The sequence below is a fragment of the Seriola dumerili genome, unplaced genomic scaffold (assembly GCF_002260705.1).
Source record: "Seriola dumerili isolate Sdu_G_001 unplaced genomic scaffold, Sdu_1.0 BDQW01000149.1, whole genome shotgun sequence".
Taxonomy (NCBI): Eukaryota; Metazoa; Chordata; class Actinopteri; order Carangiformes; family Carangidae; genus Seriola; species Seriola dumerili.
In genome coordinates, this window is record NW_019174404.1 from 4,803,960 (window position 1) to 4,828,754 (window position 24,795).

The 24,795-nt window shown below is 41.0% G+C and overlaps 2 protein-coding genes across 2 annotated transcripts; both read right to left on the reverse strand.

The window, feature by feature from the left end:
- Positions 1-3,305: 3,305 nt before the first annotated feature.
- Positions 3,306-5,127, reverse strand: nkx2-1 (NK2 homeobox 1). Its single transcript, XM_022751050.1, has 2 exons — positions 4,729-5,127; positions 3,306-3,982 (listed from the first exon to the last, which is right to left on the reverse strand). The coding sequence occupies exons 1-2, from the start codon at positions 5,093-5,095 to the stop codon at positions 3,306-3,308; spliced, it is 1,044 nt and encodes a 347-aa protein (XP_022606771.1). The 5' UTR covers positions 5,096-5,127.
- Positions 5,128-13,435: 8,308 nt separating this feature from the next.
- Positions 13,436-14,474, reverse strand: nkx2-8 (NK2 homeobox 8). The gene is made up of 2 exons (XM_022750779.1): positions 14,312-14,474; positions 13,436-14,004 (listed from the first exon to the last, which is right to left on the reverse strand). The coding sequence occupies exons 1-2, from the start codon at positions 14,472-14,474 to the stop codon at positions 13,436-13,438; spliced, it is 732 nt and encodes a 243-aa protein (XP_022606500.1).
- Positions 14,475-24,795: the final 10,321 nt, after the last annotated feature.

A 24,795-nucleotide genomic window follows, 5' to 3' on the forward strand; every position in this document is an offset into this window, starting at 1 on the left:
GAATTGCATCCGCAAATTTAAGTCGCACCCATATTTGATATTCTCTGTAAACTGTGAATTAATTCTGCTGGTGCATAAAACAGAGGTTCTGGCTGCTAAATATTATTCCAGAAGTGATACTGAAGCTAAACAGGCGAATAAAATTCACCAGCTAGTCACTAACTCAAATATGATTACCTTGAGATTAGGGACTAATTGCTTGGGGTTCATGGAGACCAGCCCACCATAAAGCCAGGAGGACTTTGGGAGTTGCACTGTGGGCTTCTACAAAAGAGAGCGATGAGAGCACACACGCTTCCAACAAGTCATTCTCAACAGCTACAAGCAGCACACAAAGACCACACACCGCGCCAAAGACATGTTAATGTAATCCCAGAGTTCTCACTTCTCTCCCGAACAAAACCAGCCCTGCAAAATAGCTTAATAGAAGATAGTAAGATTTCACTTTAAAGTCTCCAAAGGGATTTTGATGGGTTGCTTGGTGGCCTCAAACTAGGAGTTACAGTTTTCTAATTTAGTGAGCCTTATCTCCTAAATATTATTTGTGAACAAAAAAAATATATATATTTTTAAAGTTGCATGCTTAAAGATAAGTGACTGAAATTATTCACTGCAGAAAAAAATCAGCTCACATGCTCTTAGTAGCACACTGCACTTACAGTGTAAGAGCCAAAAGCTGCTGCTGAGTCCGAGCCACAGCCATAATAGCTTCCCAAACCTCTGAGGGCTTTGAAAGGTTTCTTCGGGAAGAGGAGCACATATTACACATACACACGGATAGATAACCAGATAACGCAGGAGGCCAAATATAATTTTACAACATAATATAGGCAAGCCTAGTTATGGCTAAAAATGCTTGTTTTTTTGTTTGTTTTTGTTTGTTTTTTTGCAAGGTCTTGCAGCATGAATAATGTCAACGCCAGGAAACAGAGAGAGGATAATGAGCAGTAAAGCCCTCTATCGAAACCAGTGATCCTGTGTGAAAGACAGAATTATTCTGGGAAACAGGGAATCAGGTGCAAACACGCCTGCAGGGTTAATGCGGCTGCGTGTGAGCACTAATCCACTCACTTTTGGGCAACATGGGCTCTACCTTACAGCCTACTTTTTGATTTGTAGCTTGACATGTTTTTGTGATAAATTTTTGCTATTCGACTGGTCAATAGGAAATGGGTCAGCACGATTAAGGTGTTTTTGTTCTCATTTTTAAATTTGAAATAAAAGGAGGTGCAGGGCGAGAAAGGCCACATCGTTTATCAATTAATAAGGAATACGTTTAGGACCATGAACAGAAATAATATTTATCTTAAGACGACGGTGAAGTATCCAGGGAAGTTTTTTTTTTTTAATATAGCATGTGTTTGAAATCTTCACTTGAAGTATGACATTGTTTTTTTTTTAAGACAGTCATATCTAAATCCCAAAAGTCTGAAGCTAAAAAAAAAAAAAAATGGCCTCTATAAATATAAATTCACTCAGGTTGGATTGTATCTTATCCAGACCGAAACTATTCGAAATTATAGCTGTAGGAACTTGTGACAACGGTGAATTGAAAACTGCTTATTTCCGCCGTACAAGAAAATCACCTATCGTTACCTCCGTCGCTTAGCAACCACATTGTTTACCGTTTAAGACCTATAGCTCTATTAGGCGGCGGGAAAATAGTCCCTAATGATTATTATACCTTTTGTTTACACAGCGTACACCTACAGAAAAATAAATGACAGGTCGTGTATGTGTGTGTGCGTGTGTGTGCGTGTGTGTGTGTGTGTGTGTTCGTCACTGCGGCCGTTTGAAAACATATTTTGTAGCAAACAGCGCGTGTAGCTGAGAGCTCCAGTCTGTCTGGAGGCCTGTGAAATGTTTGTGGAGACTTGTGCTGGTTTGTTATTGACGCCGGGCACAAACAGCCTTTCGCCGTTTCCTTTCAATCCGCTGATTGATTATTGATAAAGCAGCTGATAGCCCAGCGCCGACAGTTCGCCTCGCGAGGTATTTGAGAAGAACACCGCGCTGTTTGGTCAGGGACCTCATCGATAAGCTGCCCTTTGAGCAGCGCTGATGTTTGATGTTAGGAGCCGAGAGACCTCACCTTTCTGACTCACACAGAACACACACACACACACACACACACACACACACACACACACACACACACACACACACACACACACACACACACACACACACACACACACACAGAACACACACACACACACACACACAGAAAGGGAAAAGAAAAAAAGCACATAAAGGCCGAGTTTACTCTGCAGGGCAAGCTTGTGTGAGCTGCAGCGTTTGACGATAAGACTGAGAGGTGTGTGATTTGTCAGAGAATAAAACTGAAAAATATGCTCCAGTGTTTAACTGTCATGTCACAATAAGAGTCTGAGTGTTGATATAGTATTTAGTTCTGTCACTTTGCCAAACCTGAACCTATTTAGCAACATGGAGTAACTGGTTCTTGAGATGATCGTTTTTCAAAAATTCATATTTACAGCCTGTAATTTCTCACACTCAACCCAAAAATCAGTGACAATAATAATAATAATAATAACAATGGAAAAAAATAGGCTAATAATCACCCCCTTAAAAAAAAGAATAATAATCTTATAGAAAACAAAGTAGTAGTAGTAATAATAATAATAATAATAATAATAACGCTCTGTTTTATATTTGCTGATTTTTCCAAGAAGCTATTTCCGCTGTTTAACACCGCATTGACATATTTCACAATAAAAAGCTTAACTGTCATGTTTCCATAATTTATTAATAGGACTGTTTTGTAGTAAGTCAAATATCTATATAAGTTACAAAGAAATAAAACGTACAAATACCAATGAAACGACAACAAACCGGCAATAGCGTCAAAAACTTTGTACAACAGATAGCTAAAATTCAAACCTTTTACAGAAATATACAAGCTAGATCTACGGCTTACATTAAATTCTATTATAAATCAGAGTCATCTCGTGTGTGTTTGTGAAAGGGAATTTAACAGCACCCATGTTCAGCAGTCCTCTGGTCTATGTGCCTCCCTGTTCAGCTTCACTTTTTCCCACCTAACGCGGCCTATGTGCTGATTCTTCCTTTCTCTCAATATAATTTACATAAATAAATCCCAGGACTTTCACATCCGCAGTTTCTGGACAAGTGTTTCTTCCGTACAAGTCACACTTCCTCCCAGAAGGTGAAAATTCAAGAAGAGCTGCACCGACTTCACTCGGTTCTTTTTCAAATGCGCACATTTACAGTGAAACTTGTTGAAGTCCTGACAGGTTTTAAATCAAAGCCGGCGCCTCTTGTCACCATGTCCTGCCGTATAACAGGGCTGAACACTGCAGGGCCGAGCCGTACTCTGAGCCGGGGGAGTTGAGGTGGGAGAGGCCGGCCACTTGGCCCTGCAGTGACGGCGGACTGGAGGAGTGCGGCGCCAAATCTGGAGAGTGACCTGTGCTTCCCACCTGCTGACTCTGATGCTGCCCGAGGCCGGACGTGTTGTTGGACATGATCATGACATTGCCCCCTTGCTGATGGTGCGTCTGCGCGGAGGATGTGGGTGTGTGGCCGGTGCCTTGGCACGGCTTCCCGTCCTTCACCAGCACCGGCACGGCCACCCTCCGCGGGGACTGCTGCTGCTGCTGCTGGCAGGAGCCGCTGTCCTGCTGCATCTGCTGCTGGGACACCTTGTCTTTGGCCTGCCTCTTCATCTTATACCGGTGGTTCTGAAACCAGATTTTCACCTGGGTCGGGGTGAGGTGGATCATACTTGCCAGGTGTTCTCTCTCCGGGGCCGACAGGTATTTCTGCTGCTTAAAGCGTCGCTCCAGCTCGTAGACCTGCGCCTGGGAGAACAGCACGCGCCTCTTTCTCCGCGGGGTACTGGACAGAGAGCCCATGCCTTTACCCACATCTGCCAGGGAGCTGAGGCTGCCCATACTGCCCATGTTCATGCCCGACGACGAGCCCATGAAGCGAGAGACTAAGGGGGAAAAAAAGAACATTAATACAATAAATTTTCTGATTTTAATTGCACAGATAAAAAAGAAGTCTGTCTTTATGTGGAAAACACCAAAGAAAAATAGGTTTTAAGTTCGGAGAGTGATTCATTTTTGATGGATCAAAGTATGGATTATAATTTCATAAAAACACGTATTTACAAGCTTGATAATTATTTTCATGGCAGGTCAAAAAAAGAAAAAGAGCATCACAACATTATCTGCATTTTAACAAACAGCTGAGCAGAAAAGTCTCAAAATTATTCCCAGAGAAGCAGGTGCCCTTATCCACAAACCCCAAACCCACAGCGCGCGTCAAAGTCCACGTTCATAAATAATCGTGTCAACTAACAAGTGCAGAAAAAGTTCACAGCTGACAGCATGTTATTGTTGGATTAATGTGATGGAAGAGACGACACAAGTTAATAAACTATTTTCAATAAACGAGCAAAGCTTGAAGAGGAATACGGTCATTCCTGCTCCTCTGGTCAGACTTTTCCAGATGTTGACCGCGTGGATTAAACGCATGAACATTTTTTTGTTTGCTTTATTTTTTCCTTCTTAATAATAAAGATGAGGAAATCTAGACTAGAAGGATATGGAGAGCGGCCACTTTTACGCACACACATGCACAGTTGATGATGAAACAGTTAGCGCTAAATGCAGCTTGAACACTAAGCATGGATCCGAAACCTGGATTGCAATCCAAGTGCAGGTGCAGGGTACTCACTGGTGGAGAAGCGCGGGTCTGGGTTGGCTCCGTACCAGCCGGTGGCCGTGGCGCTGCCCCTCATGCCGTCCTGGTAAGACGGCAGGTCGCCCATGTTGCCCAGGTTGCCGTTACAGTAGCCCCCCATGGCCGTGTGTGACAGCTGAGAGACACCTGCCGCAGTCATGTGGTAAGCCGCAGACACAGTCCCATTATGGCCCATGTGGTGCTGCTGCATCGCCGCCTGAGAAACCTGCGGCTGCCGGTAAGAAGTGAGAGGTGCCCCCAAGTTGTTATTCTCCATACTTAATTTCTTATAGCTCTCCTCAAGGGGACTCAAGATATCGGAAACAGAAAAAGGAGTCGTATGCTTAGGGCTCATCGACATTGTTCTGGGGCTGGAGAGGGAGAAATTAGAAGGCAAGGCAATCTCTCCTTCTCTTTTTTTTCTTTTTTTGGCCAAAGCCCCTCTGGTTCCTGTTGTCTCAACGTCGATCCTGGTAGATGAACACGTAGGAGAGCGCCTCAAGTCCGCCTTAATTGGATTGAGTGGGAGCTCTGTGCTGGCTTTGGTTTGTTTTAGCTGGGTGCCAGGTTTAAGGCTACCATCAGAGGCGGGGCATCCGCAACAATACAAAACAGCTCTAGCCTCCTTTCGCCGAGCGTAATTTCACTTACAAGACATGTGCTCCCCTCTCACTAACAATAACATAAGCGCTGTATATGGTCAGAAATGTTGGTGCCGGCGGCTGCAGGCGGTGTCCGGGCTCTCTGCCGGAGCTGCTGCTGCTGCCGATGCTGCTGCTGCTGCTGCTGCTGCTGCGTTTGGAGTTTGTGTGACTTGTTGCTGATAAACACGCGGCTGCACCTTGGGTTTGCAGTGACCACAATACACTTTATTAACTGTAGTGATGTTTACGAGGGCCTCTTGATGAAAGGAGGCCTATATGGACTTGAGAGTTGGAGAACCACTCCTCAGTTGAACTACTGACTTTTAATGGCCATGAGAGGCCTCCAGTGATTGCAGGATTGTTTGTGTTATGCCTTATCGTACTCAGACATGCAAAAGTGCACTTGCGGGGAGGGAAATTGACTGATACTGATAAGTAAATAAATACACATCCGCGTGTTAAGTGGCTGAGTAAATGATTAACCCCCCTCGTTTTTTTTCTTTTGATATCATTGGACGCAAGCAGCGTGTTACCTAAATTCACATGCACACACTCCTGTGAGAGACCTGGTTAAAAAAAAACAAACAAAAAAACAAAAACAAAATAGAGTCTGGAGCAGGAGAGGCGCTCATGCGAAGTTAACGGCGTTCAAGTACTCTCCTGCAGCACAACGCCAGGTAGCCCTCAGTAGCATCTTGCCTTAATGCTCAAGGAGTCCTAACAGTGTAACTCAATCACATCTCATTTCTGACATTTTACGCAGAAGCACAAGAGAGGAGTTGTTGCCTTTTTTCTAACCAGCTCTGAAGCCAAGAAGCAGCCCAGTTCTCTGTGGATGCTCGGGGCAAAGGTCCTCTATTACACAAAGCTATAATTGTTTTTCCTGCGCTTTATTAAAAGCCCAAAAAATAGCAATTAAAACAATGATTTTTTCAGAAAATATGTGTAAAATATTGACTTATTTGATAATTATTATTATTATTGGTGAATTCTTTTGCAGTTCTAGCATCACCAGTAGCCTACTCTTATAGTTGGTTTTAATTTCATATTATTTTACATGTCAATATTATATATCAATAGTATAAAGCAATAGCCTTTAATACAAATTATTATTCGGCTATCGATTTAGCCTGTCTCCTCATTTTCAGTTACAAAATTATTACAAGGCTACAATATCATAAATAACAAGTGAAGAAATTCAAATTAATGCAATAACTTCTAACTTACACAATCTGTGGATGTCAGGATCATACCGGAGCTGAAACTATGGCTACTGCAAAAATAATGAAGCGAGTATTAATTTTAAAAGTTGGTTTAGTGAAGCTTTGGTCGGGAGGTCTAACGTGAGTCCTGCAGCAGCAGCAGATGCCACCAGCTCCTGACAGAAGTCTGTGCCTGCAGGTTGAACCCATATCTCCTTATACAGGAATTAAAGAAACACAGCGTCTTCTGGTGGCAGACACACTCAGCTGTCACGCTGTGATCTGGTTTATCCCTCGTTGACCCTAAACCCGGGTTCTTTGTTTCATTTCCAAAATAAAAGCGTGGATATTTGCGTTTTTATTGCTTATCTTTTAAAAAACAAAACAACAACTCATATTAAAGATGATGCAGCCTCAACAACAAGCTGTCAAACTGGAGCTAGGCTCTGTCTCTCTCTCTGTCGTGTGTGTGTGTGTGTGTGTGTGTGTGTGTGTGTGTGTGTGTGTGTGTGTGTGTGTGTGTGTGTGTGTGTGTGTGTGTAGTCAAGTCCCATTACAGCAGTGGCACGCAGATCACTGACAGTTCGTCACGGGGATCATCAGCCACACTTCTGTGTTTCACTGGCTGCATGTTTCACGCCTGCCTGCGCGTTGGATCATCTGTGCACTATTTTCAGGTGCACTGGTCCAATTTAAAGAGCCCTGTGCACATCCCAGCAACACATATCCTCCTATTGCCTCACAATTATCTTTAATGAAGCAATATTACCATATAGTCCGAGGCTAAATATTACACTTTAAATAAATTGTTTGGATGATAGCCGAGGTGCGGGCGTATAATTCACAGGCCATATAATCGCAGGCAATTAAAATTACAGTGTCTGCATCCAAGGTAAATCTTGCTTATGCCTTCCTTAATTACAGAATTTCGCAAGGCATTCTTAATCAGTACCTTTTCCCTGTTCTGGCACACAGCAATTATGGTCAATTAGGAGTAATTAGTCCAAATGTTCCGGCTAATTCCTCAGAATAATGAGGACACTTTGAAGTGGAGGGTATGGGGCTATCGAGCCTTTGTTATCGAGGCTCCACGTTGTTGTTTATGAACTGATTGACGCATGATATAATCCAGAGAACAACTTCAGAAAGGAAAATAAGTAGTGCAATGAAAAGAAGAAAAAAAAGGGGAAAAAAAGTTTTAAAAAAAAGAAGTTGCTTATTGTTATTATTTCCCATTAAAATCAATATATTCTACTTTTCTTATGAAAATAAACATCTCACTTAAAGGTGTCGCTACAGAGACACTGAGGACTGAGATAGAAGGCTGAAAATATCAATAAATGCACATGGATAGGAAAGATATATGAATATCAAAAACCTCTATCCACAGAAACATCAGTTTATATCTAATCTATATCTAACTCGTCTCCACCGCGCATATCTCCAATGGTAGCCTATAGGAAACAACACATTATAGAGATGTTTGAGCTACTTTGCATCCAAAAACAATGTAACATTTGAATCCCACTTTAATACAAATACTTTTAAATATTATTATTTACATCCTGCATGTCTGCAGCCTGATCTAACGGGAACAATCTGTCCAGATCAGGGGTAGGCTGTTACCTCCTGCCGCTCTCCTCAGGATTTTTCTCTCCTCAAAACTTTTCCCCCCCGTTTTCTTTCATGAAAACTCTCACAGCTCTTGATCCACCAGGAAATGAGCTGCAGGAAAAGAAAAAAAAAGCTGAAGCTGAGAAGGAGGTCACAAAAGAAAGAAAATTGGACACTGGGTGTGATTCACCATCACACATCACCTAATGGCTTTCTTTCTTTGTTTCTTTCTTTACATTTCTAAGGTTTTAGTGAACTACAGGAGGTTACTCCAATTAATAATCACCATGACACAAAACAATAGAAAAAGTCGCTTTTTGAAGGGCACAGTTTTTAACACGACTCTCCATCATGGTGAACTAAACATCATGTTCAGAACAGGAGGGCAATATTGTAAGTGACTGAAACACGACCTTTGAGCAAACACTGAAGCATGGCGTCGATCCAAGCGGCCGCGCGTCACCGAGGGCAGCGGCCATCTTTCTGCGTCCAATCAGCAGCCGCAAAGCAACGCAGAGAGAAGTAAAGCATGGTGTTTTCCCAGCGAAGCGCGCCCCCTAGTGGATCTAATGGCTGTCTTCATCCTCAGAACTACACCCACAGTTTGGTCTCATTCCTCACAGGAGGTGAGTGACATGGTTTCCAAAATGATACTGTGGCTTATTCCGCCATCTAGTGGAGAGCAGGGTCAGAGACGTTCAAAGACCTTGTCACACTCCAGTATTTGCTGAAGGTTGGAAAGTTTTCAGCATCACTGCAATTCACAGTTTAACCATCTGGCTTCCGGGTTCATTTTGGGTCACTTTCTCTTGCATTCACTTTTGCCTTTAACTCCTTTTAAACCGTTTCTACCTCACAAGCACAAACTCTGACTCCATTTAACAAGGTAGAAAGCTGCCATGAGCTAAAAATGCATGCATGTCTATGTAAAATGTTCAAATAATGAATGATAATTACTCAAATTATTATCATAGAAAATATGTATTAGTATATAATTATTAATAGACAAGAGCAGCAGACAGATACATCAGAAAAAATGCAAGAAATCAAACTATAATAGTCTTTTTCCATGTAAAGTCATTTCATTGTGCATTTTTATTATGTCTATGTAAGTGTATACATCACTGAAAATATTAATAATTCAGTATTTCATTTTTCTTTCAAATGGACCACAAACATAAATGAGATGATGAGTAAAAGCCTCACATCTGCACTTTCAGCTGTTTTTCTCAGCTTGTCTCTGCATGGTTTATAAATAAAGTTGTTATTAAAACGCTGATTTCATGAGCATACACAACAACACAACTTCAATTAGGAACTGTTACTTTAAAAATGAGACGTAGTTGTTTTTATATGTAGCCTACAGTAGATTAGAGCCATCCAGTGGTTTTCAAATTGAGCCCCTACATTAGATATACCTTTGGTCTGACCTTTGACCTTTGAATATCTTAAATGTGTCAGAAAAGATGCCGTCTTATAGCATCAGTTTGGTATATTCAAATGTGTGATATTACACAGCCTGTGTTGAGACTGAAGGACAAAAGATAATGGACAACTTTAAGACTGTAAGATAAACCATTAGCTAACTGTTGAATGCCAGTTAACTTCCGTGGCACAAACAGATATCTGCCTTTAAATGTCACAGAAATAGGTCTAAAATCATCCTGGTAGATGCTGCTATTGTTTTACATGTTAAGAATTTCATTAAAGTCCCTCTCCACTGAAAAATGTGATTTCCTTTTTGTCACTTCACTTGGATGTTTAATGTTTCACCGTGTACAATGATGCATGTGCAGAGTCTGACACTAGAAGCCTGTTTTCACATCAGTCTGCTGAAGGACGAAGGTTTTCTCTGTGCTCATGTTAAATCGGTTTTCAACACTTCAGTTCACATATGAACTTTTCGGTAGAAAACGTCTTTTCTTTAGCAGTTAAACTTGACAAACATACAATATTTGCATGTTTTTACACACTGAGATTTCTGGACGAGACCTTCGTGGGATTTCCTGTTTCAAAACAGGATGTTAACTGTAAATCGGAGCTAAACACAGCTGTTATCTTACTATCTGCGATGTGTGAGGCATCAAGAACATCACTAAAAGCTGACATGCATCTAACACAGTTCACGTACTGCAGAGGTCCCCCACCCGGGTTCCCTGATACATTTCTGCTGAATAGGATTATGTTTTCTGATTTTTGTCTCCTGTTTGTGAGATATCAGGTAGTTTTACTTCTTCTGACATCTAAATGTTTAAATGCGTTAAAATTCAACATTAAAAGACAAATCCTGTTTGGTCACAACTTGTAGACATGTGCAAACTTTGATGAGGGGTGTGCAAGTAGTAAAATACCTTTTCAGTACTTTCAACAGGATTAGGCTTTTCCAATGTTCAGGACACCACTGGCAGAGTTAAAGAAAAAATTAATTATCAAGACAAATATCTACAAGTTCAACTTTTTTACTTTAAAAAAAAATGTATTTAGCCACTTTTTCTCTCTTTTTCTTTTCTCCTCCCTTTTATTTATCTAACATATATATTTTTCTTTTTTTTGTACATGCATGCTTTGCTTTTTCTTTTCTTCATTAGCCTCCTGTCTTAACGAACCACACGCGCACTATATACAAACATGAATTTCTACACCAACCCCCAATACTTCTGTACTTATATGACATTACTCTTTATTAATGTAAAGCTTGTTTCACTGTATGAATGTTATATGAGTCTATGTTAAATCACTTGTTGTGTTATGCTTCAACACAAAATAAAACAATAAAAAAACGAATCAGTGTTGTATGTCATATAACCAGGACAGCTAAAAGCAGCTGTATTTCTTTATATATACCGAATAAGCACAAATAAATACATTTCATTTAAACTTGCCTCAGTCCTCTTGGAAGAGCTACTTTAATTTGCTAATGAAATATACAATTACATTTTCTGCCTCTAAAAGGGTTAGAGATGCAGAATGAACCCAGAGGACAAAAATGTGGACTATGACAAGTATAAAGAGTTATATTTTGTTAGCCTTGTAGCCTCTACTGCCAGTTTTCAGGCAGCCATACTGTCTGTAATTGGACCAATATGAGCCACAACAATAAAGATTTCAAAGGTCGACATTTGGGGAAACTAGTGTTTGAAATGCATTTCTAACGGCAAAAAAAATGACCAATAAATGACAAAAATTGTGCTAAAATTTGAAAAGTATAGAATCAGCGTTTCTAAGTCTGGAGGCCATTAAAGTCTAATATGGATTAAATGTCATTTGCAACAACTTAACAAAACTCCCCCTGTGGCCCAGTTTACGTGGATCTTATAACTTTCCTAAAAGGGGCCCCGGGGCCAGTGAGTAAAACTATAGGATGGGCAGGCTAATACAGGCCCATCCTTTTCAGACAATTCTTCTGACCAACTTAAAAAACCAATGGCAACCTCTAAAAGCCTGTCTTTGTCACCCTTAAACCCCAAGATGCTCTAAAACACCATTGTGCAGTTAAACCTCATAAATTTGTCGCAGGGACTGATTAAACATCACGAGAATTGAAACACTAAAGATTTTGTCTCGGTCCCTTTTGGATGAGGGACAATGGTCCATTCACAGGGAGACACACAGACAAAAAGAGTGTTTAAGGGGAGATGCAGCGAGCTGAGGGGTTCGGCCAGTCCCCTCCATATGTGATACAAGGTGGCCCCAGCGAGGGAGACAAAGGGCCAGGTGACAGGGACGATGGGCTGCAGGGTCACAGGACGAGCAAACAACATTATAGGGGGCGTGAAAGCAGAAGACCCCCCTCGTCACTGATGAAATACTGACATGATTTTAAACACTGGAGCATATTTTTCATTATCAAATATTCTAACGACGCTGAAAACGCTTCAGTGAGGCGACATTACGACCTGAAAACGAGTCAGGTATATTTCAGGATATCTAAGAATATGAAAATCAACACCATAGTCAGTGTTTCTCCACACTTTATAGAAGTAATTCATTCTTGAGGACGTTTTTTTGAAGCTGCCTGAGTGCACACCAGTGCCAATAAAATAATGCGCTGTGTACAGTTATATACGTCAAACACATCAATAAAAGCTTCTTTTTCTTGCCTCTTCTGACTATAAAAAGCCTCTTGTTCCTCAGCTGCACCTGTTAGCTTAGCAAGTGAGATATTTAAGATTAAAGCTTGAAGAGTCAGTCATCTGACCTTAATTTAGCCTGTCGCACCATTAAAAATCATATTCTCTTCACACTTACAGTAAATAAACCAAGATTTCCACATAAAGCTAATAGCCTCGGGAATAACAAAGGTTAATTGTATGAAAGTGAAAAGCCGCCCATGGGCCCAGACGACAACAGGGTGCTATAGGGAGAGAGGCTGTAATGTTTACTGGGTATTCTTATGCTTAAGCAAAGCCAGTCCCTTTAGGAGTAATGTTTGCTCAGCTTTTGGGTGCATAATTAGTTTCTTTTAACATTAGAAAAGCCTCTGGGCCCCAGTCATGACCTGCTACATATTTTAGATTTTACTAATTAAATAAATTTCAGACCACAAGCTATGGTTTTAAAACCACTGAACAGATTCAAAGCCTAAATTGAGCTCATTCAAGAGGTTAAAGGAAAACCAACGTTATACTACACTAAAATAAATAAAATAAAATATGATTTTTTTTTTCATCCATTTGTTTAGTTTTCAGAAAGAGAATTTGGACTAAACTTGAAAAAGAAAGAACATACAATGTAAAATATATCATACAAAATATGTGAGAGGTTTTATTAATAATTTTGTTCACAAATAAAAAAAAGTTTAACAGGTAAAACCTTTAAAGAAAGTTTCCTTAAAGACAACAAATAACATTATTTTTCCTTCAGACATTCAGGCTATAATTATAGCTTTGCTGCTACCTCTTCTATTACCGCCTAATGCAGACTACTGTACATTATTTCCCTTCAACAACAAGAAGTTATTTATACAAATATTATGTTTAAACGGCTTCGAAACATACAAATACATTATCTCAGCGGATAATTAAAAATACAGGCTACACCAGTAAGCCCATGTATGAGAAAATATAATCAGCATTTAAAAAATAACACGCAAAAATATCAAAATAAAATGTGCAAAATACCTTTTGTTCTACATAGGCCTATAGTGAAAAATCTAAATGTTTAAGTTGCTCGAAAATTTGCTCAACATTCAGAAAACATTTGATGCAGTTCTAAATGAGTTTGTGCGTTGAAATGAGGCCTTCATTTGAAAGAGTTAAAGTGGACCGAGTCGCTCCAAAAGTCTCTCCAGGCGAATCTGGAGGCCGCCGCGGTGGGAAAGTGCTGGTACCTGGGGGGAAGAGCGACCGGGGAGGGATGCTGAAGAGACGGGTAGGCCAAGGGGAAGGGTACCGCTTGAGAGGAAACAGGTAGACAGCCAGCTTTCTCCGTGTCAAGTAAGCAGGTGTGAAAAGGTTTCCCATCGCGCACCAGGATCGGAACGACGAGCCTGCGCAGCACCGGAGGCTGCGCTATCTCCACGTCCTGCAGCGCTCCGTCCGCCCGGCCTCTCTTCATCTTGTAGCGGTGGTTCTGGAACCAGATCTTCACCTGGGTCGGGGTCAGGCTGAGGAGCCGGGCCAGCTGCTCCCTCTCCGGACCGGACAGGTAGCGCTGCTGGCGGAAGCGTCTCTCCAGCTCCAGGGTCTGGGCTTTGGAGAACAACACCCGGCGCTTCTTGCTTTTTTTGCTCTTGTCGGGCTCCGAGTCCAGGGAAGAGTCATCCGGCTTGGTTGAGTCGGGGGAGGCCTCGAGACTACCTTCGTCGGAAGCTGCAGAAATAAACAAGCACCAAGTTAGTCCACGTTTCTATAGAAATAATGTGATAATAAACATTTATTTTAGATTCCTCTTTCCTCAGGGTGGCCATCTATCTATCTATCTATCTATCTATGATAAAGCTAACATAATCTTTTCTATCTAGATAAAGGCTCATTAAAGCCTAATTTCAAAATAAAGAAGGTTGAAATAAAAATATCAATAAATGCTATGGCGGATGGATGAAATAATATGTTTTTAGACACTACATGCATCAAATCCAGGATCATCAACCTGTAACGGCTTCAGACGTGCACTTACACATGCATGGGCTCCGGTCGCAGTCCATCATCCAGGAGGTGTAGGGCGAGCTGGAGGAGCAGGAGGAGTAGACAGGGGAGGACCGCGGCGCTGCCTCCGCATCCTGCTCAGGCAAATCCAGGATGCTCCTGACGGAAAAACTGAACTTGGTCGGTGCAGCCATCGCGCGTCCTTGCGTGCAATCCGTTTTTTTTGTTTTGTTTTGCGCAGAAATAAACAAGCACTCAAAGTAAAGTCTGTCCAAGTAGGAGAAAAAAAGGCGGCTGCGGATCCTCTCCACTTTACGCGCTGTCCAAACACCAGCTCTGTGTGCACTGGGCTCAGTGTTTACACAAACAGCACTCCATAAGCTGCAAACACAAGGCTGCGCTCTTATAAAGCCTCCTCCTCCGCTGAGTACCTGAATGGCTGGAGTGCTGTCACCCAATGACGGTAGGTGTGGAGACACAGAATAAAAAAAAAAAACCTCAGAGCCTCAACAATGAGCGAAGGAAACACTCGTCATCATTACAGATTCGTCCCGTATCGTCAAACTGGGAAACAGATAATGGTAATTGTTGGAGCTGAATCACGTCTTGGGTGGCAACTGACAACAGAGCCCGTCCCATCATCAACCCCCCCCCCCTTCTCCTCTCTCCCTCCTCTCGCCCAAACAACGTGTCCAGCATTTGCATACAAAGTGAGCAATTAGCCTGATGCCTGCTAGTTGGTTTAACTAATACGTCCATTAGAGGCGTATTAATTGCAGGCGTGAGAAATGTCCACGTTTATGGACGGTGAAGGATTCAAACGTGTACATTTGTTCCAGGAACCTTTTTATGTCGAACACAGAGAGTTTCCAACAGGAAGATCTTCCTTTTTGTCTTTTCTGCATCTTACAATAACATTTATTTCATTTTTTAAAATGATAAATCTTAACTTTAACCTTTAAAATAACGCACTGTAATGTAGGCTGAGCACATCTGCGTTTTTATTCATGTATTTCTCAACTATAACTCCTCCTGTGAGCAGCTATGGGTGGACAGATAAACAACGACAACACAGTAAAACACTGTTGTGATAATATGAAATATGTCTTCATAAGATCACATATAAACATCCAACATCCAAGAACTGTACATTAATAAACACTCGAATGTGTCTATCTGCTTACATCTACTTTAAAATGTGTTATAAACCATTTATTAAACGTCTAAAATGGCTTATAAATGTAATAAAGACTAGATAAAGACTTTTTATGCCTAACTTAAACATGCCGTATTCAGTTTCTGACAAAGTGAAGCAATGACTGATCACTGCTGACCAGATTTTATTCATTGGTAATCAAGATAAATTATCGATAATTAATCATGCTTCTCGCGCAGAACTTAAAGGGGGCACTGTGGTTTCTAATGCGCTATTTTCCTCTGTCTTTCTCTTTTTATTTAATAATAAAACGACTAAAAATGGATTCCTTCACGTAGAAAACAGCAGACCAGCTTCTACTCAAACTGACGCCCACATGCTGAACTTGGCTCCTTTTTTTTGTCCATCCAGACATATAAAACGCATTAAATGCAAAGCATGAATCCAGCCTTATGTGGGGGCTGTGATTTTCTCTCCCTCTCTCGTATTTGATATTGATATCGGCCCTTATCCACTTCAGCGAGGTGCATGAGGCCGGGGAGGAGAGTGGTGGTGGTGGACATGCCTCCCCAGTCGTCCTGGGTGGTCGGACGAGAGGGAACACAAATACATGCCAACCAGAGGAGGGGAACAAAAGGGGAAAATGTAGCCCCGCGTCCGAGACCCGTTGGAAGCATTTGTTCCAGTCAAGATTTTGCATTTGTTCAGTCCCGCAATAATGCCTGATTGACGCCCCGGCACAATGTCCTTTAACTTTGCAGGATAAATCCGAGCTTGTTCCGTGTTGTCATGGTTTTGAATGGAGCTGAATAGGATCTGGGACACTATCTACTGCTCTGCGTCTACTGCCGCCAAGTCTATAGTCCGGAGCAATATTACATGTGTGATTCAGGACGTATTAAATTCCTTTTAGATTTTCAGAGCTCAGCGAAGTCAGTGACCTGTATTATTATCCCGAAATGCTCTGAAATCAGCCTTTATCTCTTCCGAGGAAAAACCTTTTACGCACATTACGCACAAACGTTCCCTCGGGAAACAAACAACTTTAAGCAACTTTTAAGATAAAATTAAGGATCACCAAAAACCGAGAGGGACTAAACCTCCTTCAAGCATCATGTCTGTGTACACACCGGCCTCCCAGTGGTTGACAAACACCAGCGGATTACAGTAGTGCAGGTTTGCTGGAGTGGATAGTTTACAGAGAGCACTCGATTGGAGAGCAAAAACAACGCAAAGGCAAAGAGAAGTCATGTCCAAAGAGCGGGAATTTTCTCTGTCCACAATGACCCAGCAGCCCCTTAATCTATTTAACACCCACAGGCTTCAGCCAGAGAGGGTCCTCTGCAGCTCCCAAGAGCTCTCCACTGCCAAATATTTACTCTGTTGTTCAGCTCTCCATTCCCAATCCCTCCTCAGCCAAATGCAGATTTTTCTCACATGGTTCTGGAGTCAGCAGCTGAACTGACAGTTTTAACATATTAGACCTGAGCAGCCAAGGAACCTCAGTGGATGTTTAGCAGACTGAACAACCTGTAGTCAAACACTGAACCACAGGAGGTGATCTAACGCCAGTGTTTCAATGATATATGAAAGTTTAGTTATTAAAGCCCCCTCCATTCCAAAAATGTCTTTTGCTCATTGTTGCTTCACTTGGATGTTCGTCCCTCGCCCTGCAGAATGATGAATATGCAGAGTGACACTAGAAAACTGTTTTCACATTCATCTGCTGAGGGGCAGTTTCCCTTAATCTGAGTTTAACGCCTGCACGAATCAGTGTCACTTTTGCACGAATCAGTGTCACTTTTGATGCCACAATTTTAAAACCAGTTTTGTTCCTGTATGCAGCTGGACAAAGGACTTTTCTGTAAATTAGGAGACATCTTGTGTCCAGCAGTTAAATGTTTGAAATGAAAAGTCTTTACTCATTGGTATATTGTGAATTTTGAGATTTTTTTAACAAGAAAATTGAACTTGTTTTGTGGAAAACTATTCTGACTATTTTTATGTGTCTTCAAAATTTCTGATGGGAATCTTTATGATGCAAAAAGCCTCTGAGTTTATTTCTACATTATTATGTCCATACAGTCACGTAATGTTTCTCAGGTCAACTAACCAGTATCTGGATGTTTCCTGAGCCCACCTTAAAGTGAAAGGAGAATGTGCATTTTGAAAAGCCATCATCCGAATTAAATGACATTTTATGAAAAAAATTCTTGATTCACAGTCATTTTTGTTGTTGTCTATAATGTTTTTTAACTGCTTTTATTGTGAAGCATTTTATCATTTTAGTTTTGGAAAATGAGTAAAGTAAGTAAATATTTTAGGTACTATTATGGTTAAAAATAAGCTCTAGAGTCTACACTTTCTATCCAGCTCAGTTGGCTCTTTAATTAAATCACCCGTGCATCTTAAATGGCTCCTTCTTTCAAACCCCGCACCTTCAGTTTGTGACTTCAGCTTTCCATTAAATATTTGATATATAAAGCCAAAACTGAGATAAACAAATAGAAGACACTATACAACTGTGTTCACCAGTGATACGAGTAGTGTTTGAGTAGTACTTTTCATGATGAATAAACTAAACCGCAAGTGTAAAATCAGCTGGATTGTCCCTTTAACTCCTAATACAAGCGCTAACATTAGTTACTGAACATCCATCATGGTGCCACTCCACCATCTGCAGACATCTACACTTGCTTTTCCAGGTCTAAACACAACAGGGTGCATCAAACTGTAAACCAATGAAAGAGATAAATCCCTGAGACATTTATCTGATTCCAGTCTGACTGATTATTCATCACCTTAACAGCCACAATGACCCCTCTGTTGCTCCTCGGTGCAGTGCGGTGTGGAGGCTCAGTGTAGCATCATGCTCCAGCAGCTGCACCTGCCGCTGGTGTCCTCTCTCTTCCCTCCCTGTCCTGTAAATACCATTAGCATTTAGGAGAGGGGCTGCGGGGGATAATTACTTGGCGGCCACATCACTCTCTCTCTCTCTCTCTCTCTCTCTCTGTGCAGTAAACTGGGGTCTTGTGAGGCTTCTTGACCATGCAGCAGCTGTGTGTCAAAGAGTCAGGTTTGTTTAAACTGTGCTTTAAGACACAAAACCAGTGTGTACCGAGAGGATTTTCACAAAAGTTGGAACAAGGGAAACAGATCCTGGATCATTAACAGGAATATTATGACATTATTGACGTTATTTACTGGGAAAAGCCGATTAATACCACAGATTTTAAAGAGGAACTTGAGCCAAAAGCACAATTATGTTCTCGATTTGCATTTTTCTTTAGGCTTTGAATTGATTTCACTTCAAACCTTGAGTATGTATTGAGACATTTCACATGATCATTAGATCACTTTAACATAAATACATTACATTTTTAAAATGTCTTAGTCATGAACTGAAGAGAGAAAAATTCATTTACTTGAAAGTCACAAAGTTCATTGAAAGCTCTGCGTCTGCAGTTTGATGAATTATAGACTATTTCTCTAGAATACTGGACAGTATCTTGTCAGCAGTGATCAGTCTTTGCTCTAACCAAACATATAGAGAACAGTAGAAATAAGAAAAAAAAACTCAAGTTCTTTCCCTCAGCGGATACTGAGTAAAACACATGCAACAGTAAAAGAGTCTCCCAGTAATGAAATAATGATAAAGCACTTACATTTTAGCTGAGCTGCTTCCACACCTGCTCACCACAGTCTGTCACTGCTGGCATGAAGCTCAGTAGGTCGGTCGATGATATCAGCTCAGCTCTGTTCGGGAAGTAACAAAACAATTCAACATCTGATCATCTGACTGGATCAACAACTCGTTATATACAGCGTAAACCTTTTACATATGAATTCAGCTAAGTATATCATCACTATACTCGTTGTTGTCTGATGTCTATTGCCGTGATGTCACAGAAATACTTTGAACGAAGAAACTGAGAGTTCACTTACATCAACACAGGCTCTGTAGAAGATCTGCAGCTCCTCACATGATGGATAGTGTTTTCATTTTACAGCAGCAGCAGCATTAATCATGAATCAATACTGACCACAAACTGTTTCACTAACAGGGTTACCCATCATGCCCTGCAGACTTTATGACATGAGGTTGTATGGAGATAAAAGGTGTTGTCCTTTATAACTCTTGTGTCTCCAGCTGAGTCGATCTTGTGTTGCACTGTGAAAACAAAGGAGAGTGGAACCAGTCACTGTCACACAAAGTCACTAAAGATAATTTCCTCTCACTTTGTTTTTTAAAAAAAAAAAACACAGATTGGTGACATGAGTCTGGTCTCTTACAAAATACTTCCTGAACACAAATCATCCTAATGCTGTGCACAAACATCTTCAGACTCTGAGCTGTCGTCCCTTCACTGGACTTGTATGATACTTGGTTGCCCTCTACAGGACACACATTGAAACTGACAGTTTGATTCCATGAGTGTTTGTACCTGTTGCTCCTGATTCTCAGCAGCCTGTTGTGCAACCATCAGTGGACTCCGTATGCAGATCAGTATCTGGAAGGACGAACCAGGCCGCTGGTCCTTTACTGCTGTGGTGTTGCAGTTACAGTTCAAGCTGTTGAGAGAGGGGAAGCTGTTGTTGAGCCAGCTGCCCTAACATTTCTAATCTACAGCCACCTGCACATGAACAGGCAGAGACTCAGTCACTGAGGCTGTAGCCTACAGGCATTTTCAAAGTTAGATCAAATCCATTTGATAGAGTCATTTGTGTTGATTTATTTTAAAGCGCCTTCCAAGTGAAGGCACGTTTAATTGAAAAGAAAAACCTCAGCTCAGCACTTTTTCATACACAAGAAGAAGAAATAGATTTAAAATAACTTTAGGTGCTGTGCAATTCTTACCCATCATCAGTACCATCAGGGAGGAACCCGACTGGTCCCAAATTCATTCTGCAGCAGGAGAATGAGTCCAAACACACAAGAACGATCTTCATCCACGAGAAGAACAAGGATTCCTGCAGCAGACGGTCTGATCCCCACAGAGCTTTAATCTCAACATCATGGAGTCAGTCTTTGATCACACCAAGAGACGGAAAACACAGAGAAAGACTGACTCCACAGAAGAACTGTGGCCGGTTCTCCAACATGCTTGGAACAACCAAGTGTACTGAGTTGATCTGTTTTAAAAGGAGAGGGGCAGTCACACCAAATACTGATTTGAGTTAGGCAACAGCTAAATAAAAACTACTCAGGCTCATTATTTTTTCAGCACATCCTTACTTTTCTTTAAGCCCCTTAAACTTCTGCACTTAAAGATTTAGAATGAAAAAAGTTAAAGTTTAAAAACAGAAAAATGGGCTGAATGTAATAATAATTCCAGAAACAATAACCCCACCATGCATCTATAGCTATGAAGCAGTCAGGACAAATAAAATATATTTACATGATGTCTAACAGACTAGTACACACCAGTGAGCGGCAGAGAGTAGGGAGGTATTAGAGCCATAGTTTTTAGTGAAGCCTGGCATTTATTTCCTTAATGTCCATCAGATGGCGCCACTGTATTTGGAATAAACAGGCTGTGTGGTTCCAGCGTGTGTTGGCTCTGAATCAGCAGCATCAGTGACCCTGTGAAGACAGTGTGACCAACGAGGACACACAGGGAGACTTCAGAAAATCAAAACAGATGCTGCAGCCTTTCGCTTTTGTTCTCAGTTATTCTTACCAGGGACCAATAAGAGAGGTTTCTCTCTCAGTGTCTGAATGGTTCAGCAGTGCCTTCCTTTATTATCGTGCCACTAACTCATGCAAATTGTCATTAAATTGCGCAGTCAAAAAGCTTCACCCTATTTACATGGCGGGAGTATCGCCGTGCTGCAGGCCGGCTGGACTCAAAAAGCATCAGGGTTTATCTAATCCTATGAAATCTGCAGTGAGCAGAAAGAATTACATCTCACACAATTCAACCACAGATGATAAATTATTCCAATTTCTATCGTTCCCAAGTTTTATTCGTTTATTTTCCTCCTAATTAAATAACAAAACTACCAGAGGACTGGTGCTTTGTCACATTTCTCACTGACATGCGTCTGACTCTCGTCGGCCTGTGTTTGTTTATGAGGATACTGAACACTCGGTGCACTCAGTAATCTAATAACACTGTGTAAAAACCTGACGCTGGTGCAGCCAGAACCTGACTAATTACAGGAATGTTTCTGCGCTTATGCAGGCATCTTAATGGATGAGGAAATTCAATATAACTCCAATCCAGGTTTGACTCAACGATTCCTCGGCTCTAGTGCAGAACACGGCGGTGTGGTCTGCATCAACACCCCATTTGCACTTTTCTGCACAAAGGAAATGCCGCGTAAAGGCGCAGTAAAGGTAGAGCTCTCCATTTTTTCCCAGTGTCCTTGGGTCGGGACAAAGAGAGCTCCAAATTAGGGCGGAATGAAATATTTAATACTAATGGATGCCAGGTGCCAGACGAACAGATGTCAAAGTGATGTATGCTTAAAAGTGTCGTAAATATTGTTTCTTTTTGTCCCTCTCTGCTGAAACCCAGGCCTGGCCTCTGAAACACGACTACATACGTCGTTAACCCGCGTTCGTCCTCATTAAGGCCGCACTAAAGTTACCGCGCCTCTCAGCCCGGGAGAAGTGCTAACCTGCAGAAAGACTTTAATGGTGTCACCGCCGTTTGGACTGCAAAGGTTAGAGTCATCAGTGCAGGTTATTTTAAAGGCGCCCGAGCGATGGCACCCCCCACCCCACCCCCCAAATAATAATAAAAAAAGCTGCAGAGCTCCACACATTAAAGCTCATATAGTCTTATCTTATTTGTATGAAACAGCTGGAGGTGACAGTGCTTCCCCTTCCGCCTTAATAACCTGGATTAGTGGCGCTTATGGGTGACAAACTGCTAGGCCTCGTTTCTCAAAGCAACACACACACACACACACACACACACACACGCTATAACTCTCCGCACGTGTGTATCTTATTGCAGATGTCAGTCAGTTTGGGGACAGTTAGTATGAGATGACAGACCTCCAACCCCCTCTGTGAAACAAGAAATCACTGCGTGTCCCCATAATAACCTATTAGTGGTGGTTTGGATTTCCCGCAGGATCTTACTGGGAACAGTAAACCGGGAACTGGGAACATTTGTTTCACCGCTCGGCTGCTTTTCTGCACGGATAATCTGAGCTGCACAGCGGCTCTGCGTCGCCGTGCCAGGCTGCAGATATGAAAATCCGCCTCGCACTATTTTTTTGGACCACGAAGAGGAATCAGTGGCGGATTACAGCCACGGCGTCTGAGTCTAATATCAGTCCCTCGTCTGTTGGGTCTCTTGTGTTTTGAAGTTCAGGTTCAATGATACAAACTCGTGTGTGATATCAGGTTCCAATGAATTTTAGCGGATGGATCTGATTATTAACAACAAAACACTAGTTAGGACAGCTGTAGGCTACATAATAATAATAATAATAATAATAATAATAATAATAATAATAATAATAATAATGGGGGGATTTGACTCTTGAAAAATATTTTAATACAGATCAAATTACAGTTTAAAAAAAAAACTTTCCAGTTGAGTTGTTATAGTTGCCTCCTCCATTGAAATCTTATTTGCCAGACAACTGGGAAACAACTTAACAACTTAGATTTCTGCAACTGATAATGGGCTCTATCCTTTTCGTTAACATAGCAACGTATTGCCTTTTTTTTAATTTTAGCCTTTTTATTTATTTTTATTTTATTTTATGTGCTGTTAGTTATTTGAGACTTGTGATGCAGTGGTGGACGAAGCTCTCAGATCTTTTACTTAAATAAAAGTAGCGACACCACAGTGGAGAAAGACTCATGCATTGACAATTAGAGAGTAAAAGTACAAAAGTATACGCATCAAAATGTGCTCATTATGTTGAATGGCTCATTTCAATAATTTGTATCATAGCCTAACACTGGATTATGCTTTTCATGTATTCATGTGTACATCACGTTGATGCTGCAGTTGTAAATCTGAGGTTAATTTTCATTACTTTATAAACACTGCTGGGTATCTTGTGAATTTTCCCCCGGGATCCTATAATAAACCTATTATAACTCATTATTGATTTGTTGATATTTTTTGTATTAATAATGTGAATTTGCAAACCAAGCAGTGACCAAATGTATCAAATAACTGCAGTGGAGTAAAAACTGCAACATTTGCCTTTGAATTTTACGAAAAAAGAAAAAAGTCAAAGTACAAGATCATCAAAATCTACTGGGGTAAATGTTAGTTACTTTCCACCTCTGCTTTCATTTACTTCGTATGATGATGGATTTCAAATATTATCGACTTGTGATTTCGTCTTAAGTGAGTAAGTTTTTTTTTCTCTGTCTTTCGTGGAGTTTCCTGCAGCCCTGCAGCATGAAGATATAATCTGACTGACTGAGAGATTAACGCGCGAAAAGACATGTTTTGGAGGCTCAGACACACATGAAATAAAACTAATGACAGAACAATATTCATGACCTGCTTCTAGTTAATTGGCTCAAAGATGTGCTGCAGTGCTGTCTAACGGGGAAGGCGGAACTCCATCATCATCATCATCATCATCATCATCATCGGCATCATCATCATCATCATCAATCTACAGAGAACAGCTAAGTGCTTTTGACACGCGCTGAATATAAATATAAATACAAAATCAAAGCTAATACTAAATTAAAAATTAATTTCCCGGTTTAACGTTTCAATCCTCGTTCGATATTTCAGCAGTAAAAAATCATCTGTTTCCCGATCAAATTGACATAGCAAAGTTATCAGTATTCTGCATATCGATCCAGTCGCACATTCGCATTAATTCGGTTCCTGAATATATTTTAACTGTAATAACTCAAGAATAGAGATTGGGTAATAGAGTATAATTTTGGATGCGATTCATTCTAATTAGGAAAAACTGAAGAAAAGCGTTTTTGTTTTGTTTTTTAAATAAAGAAGCTGCTCATTTACATTTGATTTCGGTTTGTTTTAGTGGAGATCACACATCCATTACCCGCTTCTTATTTACCTTAACATCATGGATCCTGCAACAGTCCAGCGAGGAGAAGAAGAAGCTGGACGGGGAGCGACAAGAAAAAATGTTTAGGCACACAAATACACAGACTGACTGTGCCTCATACTGTTTCGATCGGACTTAATCGAAATCCTGCAGCAACTAGCATTTTTTTTTCCTCCTGTTTTTATATTTGAGTTGATACCAAACAGCCCCAGCCTTAGACACCATGACAGGTAGCCTGTTTAGTCTGAGCTGCACTTTGGAAAAACAACAAAAAAAGTTCCGCATGTCTTCACTTGTTGAATATGTGGAAATTAAAAACAAAAGGTGGTTAAGTGACTTTGCTCACA

Excerpts from the sequence above, each read along its gene's own strand:
- nkx2-1 (XM_022751050.1), bottom strand. The coding sequence starts at position 5,095 with ATGTCGATGAGCCCTAAGCATACGACTCCTTTTTCTGTTTCCGATATC. Across the intron at positions 3,983-4,728 it reads AGACCCGCGCTTCTCCACCA|TCTCTCGCTTCATGGGCTCG; the intron begins GTGAGTACCCTG and ends TTTCCCCCTTAG.
- nkx2-8 (XM_022750779.1), bottom strand. The coding sequence starts at position 14,474 with ATGGCTGCACCGACCAAGTTCAGTTTTTCCGTCAGGAGCATCCTGGAT. Across the intron at positions 14,005-14,311 it reads CGACCGGAGCCCATGCATGT|CTTCCGACGAAGGTAGTCTC; the intron begins GTAAGTGCACGT and ends TTATTTCTGCAG.